Genomic DNA, 8,507 nt, shown 5'->3' with positions numbered 1-8,507 from the left:
AGTGTAAATTGTCTCCAGTGTGTGTGTAGGATAGTGTTAGTGTGCGGGGATCGCTGGTCGGCATGGACTTGGTGGGCCGAAGGGCCTGTTTCCATGCTGTATCTTTAAACTAAACGAAACTAAATTAAACTAACTAAACTAAACTAAACTAAACTAACCTAACTAAACTAAATTAAACTAACTAAACTAAACTAAGTTGCCCACATTCTCCCCTGTGTATGAAGGCCTGTGGTGAAATGGTGTGTTTACTGTAAGTCGCATTGTTTCATCAGGGGCAGCTGCAGGATTTGAACCGTGTCTGCTGATTGATGGCCCCGGCTGAGTTAGTTCATCGAGCCCGGGACTTTTGGCCAAATGTGTGTCTGGCACCACGTCTCAGTCGACAAGGAAGGGGCCGCAGTGACGCGCTGGTCAATGTAAGTCAGCAAATCCCGACCAGCAACAACTCCCCCCCTCTCCCCTCCCCCCCCCCCCTCCCCCCTCCCCCCCCCCCCCCCCAACCACCCCACCTAAAAAAAAACTCTCCAGTAACTCCCCACCTCTGAATATTATTCCCACAGCACCGGCGTTATTCGTCCTCACAAAGGCTTCAGGGAGAAACAGACTTCTGGAAAGTGCCATTCGTATTTTCAGACTGCACGGTTCCTTAAATAGTCTCTTAAATAGGGAGTGGGGGTGGGGAGAGTCAGGGGGGAGTTGGCTGACAGGTGCAATCACTGGGGTATACTATTGACACTAAGACCAATCTCCGAGCAGACGGAATAGTGAGTACAAAAGTAGTTTCTATTGTATTACAGTCATTATTTGCCACTTTAGAGAACCTTTGGCTGCGGGTCTATTGTCAAGCACAGTTCTGGTGCCTTGTAAAGTTGTTCAGGGCAATGAGTTTTTTCTGTGCGTTCATGAATCTGTCTGCATCTATTTTTAAACTCTGAACACTAGCTAGCCCCGTTATAACTTTCAAACTCTCTGTATGCTTTAAGCTTCCAATACTTTAAAAAAAAAATTAAACTTTCTGGTGATGGCAATAGTTAGCAAATTTAATTTGAGAAAAGTAAAGGAGAAGTTTTAAATGCCAGCGTTAAATGCACAGACATTTATAGTGTGGATATTGGAAGTGGTTCTTTGGCGATTGTATTAATTTTCAACTCCGGTTTGAATTTCTCCCATTAGCTGGTGATCTTCACATTAAACCGAGAGGATTTGTGGCTGGTTTTCTCCGGGAAGCTTCTTCGGGATTTTAAATTCCTCGGGATTCTGGATTGAGGGATCTGTGCGGCCGAGGATTCAAGGGGGGTTTGCACAGAGGCAAGGAGAATGAGTTCCAAGCGGATGATTCGGTCTTATTCAGCCAACGGCCACTGCCCATCCTTCGACACCAACGGAGACAATGAGCCGCCTGTTCGGGGAGAATCCAGCCGGAGCTATTTCCTTAACGTGCGGCCTGAGAACAGGTGAGACATGGGCAGTGGCTTCAGGAGCATGGGGGCAGGTGGAGGCCTTTCGGCCCCTTGAGGCTGATCTACATTCCGCACTGGCAAACCATTGGCATGTGCCTTGCTGGTTAATGCAGGAGTAATGTAGTTTCTGTAATGTACTGTAGCGTCTGAAGAAGGGTCTTGACCCGAAACGTCGCCCATTCCTTCTCCTAAGATGCTGCCTGTCACGCTAAGTTACTGCAGCTTTTTGTGTCTACATGTAGTTTCTAAAGTATGTAGAAACATAGAAAATAGGTGCAGGTGGAGGCCATTTGGCCCATCGAGCCAGCTCCGCCATTCATTGCGATCATGGCCGATCATCCACAATCAGTAACCCGTGCCTGCCTTCTCCCCATATCCTTTGATTCCACAAGCCCCTAGAGCTCTATCTAACTCTTTTAAATTCATCCAGTGAATTGGCCTCCACTGCCTTCTGTGGCAGAGAATTCCACAAATTCACAACTCTCTGGGTGAAAAAGTTTCTTCTCACCTCAGTTTTAAATGGCCTCCCCATTATTCTTAGACTGTGGCCCCTGGTTCTGGACTCCCCCATCACTGGGAACATTTTTCCTGCATCTAGCTTGTCTAGTCCTTTTATGATTTTATACGTCTCTCTAAGATCCCCTCTCATCCTTCTAAACTCCAGTGAATACAAGCCTAGCCTTTCCATCTATCCTCGTATGACGGTCCCTCCATCCCAGGGATTAACCTTGTGAACCTACGCTGCACTGCCTCAATAGCAAGGACGTCCTTCCTCAAATTAGGAGACCAAAACTGCACACAATACTCCAGGTGTGGTCTCACCAAGGCCCTAGACAACTGCAGAAGGACTTCTTTGCTCCTGTACTCAAATGTAGTCTATAAAGTGATCCACTATCATGTCACAATGCTCTGTGGTAGTATACTCATGTAGTATGTAAAATTATGAGTGGCAAAGATAAGGCACAGAAGCAGAGTGTACTAATGTAGTATGTAAGACGTACAGGTTTGTCAGTTAATTGGCTTCGTATAAGTGTAAATTGTCCCTAGTGTGCGTAGGATAGTGTTAATGTGTGGGGATCGCTGGTTGGTGCGGACTCGGTGGGCCAAAAGGCTTGTTTCCGCACTGTATGTCTAAACTAACATTATGAGACATCGATAAGGCACAAAGGCATAGTATACTCAAGAAGACCAAGATTTCAAGATCAATTTATTGTCACATGCACCAATTAAGGTGCAGTGAAATTTGTGTTACCATACAGCCATACTAAGTGAAAAGCAACAAGACACACAGCCTCATAAAATAAGATTTACCATAAACATCCACCACATTCTTCACTGTGATGGAAGGTAATAAAGTTCAAGCATCTTCCTCTTTGTTCACCCGTGGTCGGGGCTGTTGAACTGTCCGCAGTCGCCGCTGCCGACTGTCCGAGGGCCTCGCGTCGGGATGATCGAAACTAATGTAGCATGTAAAATTATGGCAGGCATAGATAAGGTAGACAGTCAGAACCTTTATTCTCAGGGTGGAAATATTCATCACTAGATGGCAGAGATACCTGGATTAGAGGGTTTCATCGTTCGAGGAGAGGTTGGATAAACTCGGACTATTTTCTCTGGAACATCAGAGGTTGAGGAGAGACTTGATAGAAACATATAAAATAGACAATAGGTGCAGGAGTAGGTCATTCAGCCCTTCGAGCCAACACCGCCATTCAATGTGATCATTGCTGATCATTCACAATCAGTACCCCGTTCCTGCCCTCTCCCCATACCCCCTGACTCCGCTATCATTAAGAGCTCTATCTAGCTCTCTCTTGAATGCATTCAGAGAATTGGCCTCCACTGCCTTCTGAGGCAGAGAATTCCACAGATTTATAACTCTGAGTGAAAAAGATTTTCCTCATCTCTGGTCTAAATGGCCTACCCCTTATTCTTAAACTGTGGCCCCTGGTTCTGGACTCCCCCAACATCGGGAACATGTTTCCTGCCTCTAACGTGTCCAACCCCTTAATAATCTTATATGTTTTGATAAAATCCCCTCTCATCCTTCTAAATTCCAGTGTATACAAGCCTAGTCGCTCCAGTCTTTCAACATACGACAGTCCCGCCATTCCGGGAATTAACCTAGTAAACCTACGCTGCACGCCCTCAATAGCAAGAGTATCCTTCCTCAAATTTGGAGACCAAAACTGCACACAGTACTCCAGGTGCGGTCTCACTAGGGCCCTGTACAACTGCAGAAGGACCGCCGTTTGAGTCATAGATGAGGTAGACAGTCAGAACCTTTTTCCCAGGCGGGAGATGTCCAACTCTAGAGGGCAAAGCCATAAGGTGAGAGTGGGAAAGTTTAATGCAGATGTGTGGGGCAAGTTCTTGTACACAGGGAGTGATGGGGGCCTGGAACGCATTGCCAGGGGCAGTGGTGGAGGCAGATACGGTAGTGGGATCTATTAGGCATTTAGATGGGCATGTGGAACTGCAGGGAGTAGAGGGATATGGATCACATACAGGCAGATGAGATCAGTTTCACTTGCCTTCATGTTCGGCAAAAACATTCTGTGCAGTACTTTTCTATGTTGTATGTTCTCTGGTAGGCCAAATGTACTCAAACCTTGCTGAATAGTTTAGTTGCTTTAGTTTAGAGATACAGCACGGAAACAGGCCCTTCGGCCCACCGAGTCCACACTGACCAGTGATCCCCGCACACTAACACTGTCCAACACACACACTAGGAACAATTTACACTTATACCAAGCCAATTAACCTACAAACCTGAGGTAGACACAAAATGCTGGAGTAACTCAGCGGGTCAGGCAGCATCTCGGGGGGGAAGGAATAGGCAATGTTTCTGGTCTGAAGAAGAGTCTCGACTCGAAATATCACCCATTCCTTCTCTCTCGAGATGCTGCCTGACTCGCTGTGTTACTCCAGCATTTTGTGTCTACCTTAGACTAAGTCCATGGTAGTACAAGAGGCTGTCTATCAAGTTCTGTGGCCGAGGTAGCTTTTAAAGGGTCAAATTTTGTTATGGATGCAAACTAATGATGATCAGAAAAGGAGGATAGTGTGTATATAGAGACATAGAAAATAGGTGCAGGAGGAGGCCATTCGGCCCTTCGAGTCAGCACCGCCATTCATTGTGATCATGGCTGATCATCCACAATCAGTAACCCGTGTTCAACTTCTCCCCATACCCCTTGATTCCGCTAGCCCTTAGAGCTCTATCTAACTATCTCTTAAATTCATCCAGTGATTTGGCTTCCACTGCCCTCTGTGGCAGAGAATTCCACAAGCTGCCAGAAAATATGCTAGAGATGGGTACAATTATGACATTGAAGAGACAATTGGATAGGTACATAGATCGGAAAGGTTTGGAGGAATAAGGGCCAGACTGAGGCAAGTGGCTTAACCCGGTTAGGCAACTTGGTTAGCATGGAGGAGTTGGGCCAAAGGGTCTATTTCCATGCTGTCCCACTCTATGATCCTATGACATTGTCAGGCTGGTGAAACCTTTGCGTTCTGTGGTGCAGAGGGTTCCTGGTGCCCCAGTACGTGATTAGCAAGAGTCAGGTACAGCGAGCAATTTGGAAAAAGATGATGCATTTTGGTCGTGGAGTTGAATCTAAAGGGAGAAATATTGTGGATCAGCTTTACAGGGCATGGGTGAGACAACATCTGGACTACTCCATACCTATTCACAAAATGTTGGAGTAACTCAGCAGGTCAGGCAAGGTATGTCCACTTTGAAGAAGTACTCCTCTCATGCTGCCTGACCTGCTGAGTTACTCCAGCATTTTGTGAATAAATACATTCGATTTGTACCAGCATCTGCAGTTATTTTCTTAGATTACTCCATACCTGATACTTGTTTACAGAAGGTTTTGGACTCACAAAGGACTGCAGATGTTGGAATCTCGAGCAACACAAAATGCTGGAGGAACTCAGCGGATCAGGCAGAAGAGAGGGGATCTTATAGAGACGTATAAAATTATGACAGGACCTGACAAGCTAGATGCAGGAAAAATGTTCCCAATGTTGGGGGAAGTCCAGAACCAGGGGCCACAGTCTAAGAATAAAGGGGAGCCCATTTAAAACTGAGGTGAGAAGACATTTTATCACCCAAAGAGTTGTGAATTTGTGGAATTCTCTGCCACACAAGGCAGTGGAGGCCAATTCACTGGATGGATTTAAAAGAGAGTTAGATAGAGCTCTAGGGGCTAGTGGAATCAAGGGATATGGGGAGAAGGCAGGCACGGGTTACTGATTGTGGATGATCAGCCATGATCACAATGAATGGCGGTGCTGGCTCAAAGGGCCAAATGGCCTCCTCCTGCACCTGTTTTCTGTTTCTATGTAAGTGTGGGAACGCACACCTCAAGATTCAGGCAGAATTTCTTCCCGGCTGTTATCAGGCAACTGAACCATCCTACCACCAACTTGAGAGCAGTCCTGAGCTACCATCTACCTCATTGGAGACCCTCAAACTATCTTTAATCAGACTTTACTGGATTTTATCGTGCACTAAATGTTACTCCCTTTATCCTGTATCTGTATGCTGTGGATAGCTCGATTGGAATCATGTATAGTCTTTCCACTGACTGGATAGCACGCAACGTAAGATTTTCACTGTACCTCGGTACACGTGACAATAAACTAAACTAAATCTGTGAAGGCAATGAAGCTTTCTGATCTGAAGAAGTGTCACAACATTACCCGTCCCTTCCCTCCAAAGATGTTGTCCATCCTGACCCACTGACTTCCTTCAGCATGTTGCTTATTAGAGAAGGTTCATTAGACCAATGTGTGGAAGGTGTAGGAAGGAACTGCAGATGCTGATTTAAACCGGATAGATACAAAAAGCTGGAGTAACTCAGGGGGACAGGCAGCACCTCTGGAGAGAATTAATGGGTGACGTTTCGGGTCGAGGCCCTTCTTCAGTCTGGGGTGGTAAGGCGGCGCAGCGGTAGAGTTGCTGCCTTACAGCGAATGCAGCGCCGGAGACCCGGGTTTGATCCCGACAATGGGTGCTGTCTGTACGGAGTTTGTACGTTCTCCCCGTGACCTGCGTGGGTTTTCTCCGAGATCTTCGGTTTCCTCCCACAATCCAAAGACGTACAGGTTTGTAGGTTAATTGGCTTGGTAAATGTATTCTTAAAAGATTGTCCCTAGTGGGTGTAGGATAGTGTTAATGTGCGGGGATGGCTGGTCGGCACGGACCCGGTGGGCCGAAAGGGCCTGTTTCCGCGCTGTATCTCTAAACTAAACTAAACAAAATCGCACATTCCTTCTCTCCAGAGATGCAGCCTATCCCGCTGCGTTACTCCAGCGTTTTGTGTCTATCTTCAATGTATGGAATGGGTGGATTGAATTTTGAGAAAAGGTTGGGCAGGTAGACTTGCATCTGGTGGAATTGAGAAGGGCGAGAGATGACTTGTTTGGAGGTCTTGAGGGTCTGAAGAGGATGTTTCTTCTGGTGGGTGAATCTACAACTGCTTAAAAATAGGCAGACACTAACTAGAGACAGATGGGTGAAACCTTTCCCCTCAAGAACGTGGCGATTCTTGTGTATTCTCTTCCCCTAAGGGTGGTGGAAACCAAGCAGTTACCTACATACATAGAAAATAGGTGCAGGAGGAGGCCATTTGGCCCTTCGAGCCAGCACCACCATTCATTGTGATCATGGCTGATCATCCACAATCAGTAACCCGTGCCTGCTTTCTCCCCATATCCCTTGATTCCGCTAGCCCCTAGAGCTCTATCTAACTCTCTTTTAAATTCATCCAGTGAATTGGCCTCCACTGCCTTCTGTAGGCAGAGAATTCCACAAATTCACAACTCTCTGGGAGTAAAAGTTTTTTCTCACCTCAGTTTTAAATGGCCTCCCCTTTATTCTTACTGTGGCCCCTGGTTCTGGATTCCCCCAACATTGGAAACATGTTTCCTGCCTCTAGTGTGTCCAATCCCTTAATAGTCTTATATGTTTCAGTAAGATCCCCTCTCTTCCTTCTAAATTCCAGTGCATACAAGTCCAAACATCAGACATTCAAAGGTCACCTTCTTTCACTCTAAGGCCAAAGTGCCACCTTCAACGCCCTGACGTTCTTGCATTTGTCTGGCATCCAACGACCATCCATTTTGGTGGCCGATACCAGACTGATCCTGTGGACCAGGTGAAGATCAAAGGGCAAGACCATATGTGTGAATGATGCGACATTAATATCTGACCAGTGAATGAGGAGAATCTACAGCCAATATCCCATCCATAGAGAGGCACTAAAAGCTGGAGTGATTCGGCAGATCAGACATACAGTTTAGAGATACAGCGCGGAAACAGGCCCTTCAGCCCACTGAATCCGTGCCAACCAGCGATCCCCACACACTTACACTATCTTACACACAAGGGAGAATTTACATTGAAGATACACACCAAAAACTGGAGTAACTCAGCGGGTCAGACAGCATCTCTGGCGAAAAGGAATAGGTGACGTTTCAGGTCGAGACCCTTCTTCAGACTGTCATCGGCCACCAGAATAGACGTTGTGCTATTCAGAATTGGGCTTGGTAGAATCTTTATCCCGTGGGTGGCGCAGCGGTAGAGTTGCTGCCTTACAGCGCCAGAGACCCGGGTTCGATCCCAACTACGGGTGCTGTCTGCATGGAGTTTGTATGTACTTCCCGTGACCTGCGTGGGTTTTCTCCGAGATCGTCGGTCTCCTCCCACGCTCCAAAGACGTGCAGGTTTGCAGGTTAATTGGCTTGGTGTAAATGTAAAATTGTCCCTAGTGTGTGTAGGATAGTGTTAGTGTGCGGGGATCGCTGGTCGGTGCCGACGCGATGGGCCAAAGGGCCTGTTTCCGCGCTGTATCTCTAAACTAAACTAACTTGAGCACTGCCAATTATTTACTCTTTCAGACAAACGTTTTGCACCATCATCGCTCAGATAACGGAAGAGACCCAGCCAGGTTTTGAAACCACACTGAAATCCCATTCAGTATCTGAAGACACTGATATTAAGTTCACTTGCATAGTTACAGGTATGGAACTCAC

General features: G+C 46.6%; 1 protein-coding gene across 1 annotated transcript in view; it reads left to right on the top strand.

The window, feature by feature from the left end:
- Nucleotides 1-1,317: 1,317 nt before the first annotated feature.
- alpk3a (alpha-kinase 3a) overlaps nt 1,318-8,507 on the top strand; it is a 48,787-nt gene continuing 41,597 nt past the window's right edge. Inside the window, exons 1-2 of the mRNA XM_078429843.1 lie at nt 1,318-1,454; nt 8,373-8,494. Of these exons, the coding sequence (XP_078285969.1) occupies nt 1,318-1,454; nt 8,373-8,494 (259 nt within the window). The remainder of the gene's footprint in view (nt 1,455-8,372; nt 8,495-8,507) is intronic.

The sequence above is a fragment of the Rhinoraja longicauda genome, chromosome 38, assembly GCF_053455715.1.
Source record: "Rhinoraja longicauda isolate Sanriku21f chromosome 38, sRhiLon1.1, whole genome shotgun sequence".
NCBI lineage: Eukaryota > Metazoa > Chordata > Chondrichthyes > Rajiformes > Arhynchobatidae > Rhinoraja > Rhinoraja longicauda.
Note: the sequence above shows the minus strand (reverse complement) of the source record. Positions and strands in the feature narration are given on the sequence as shown.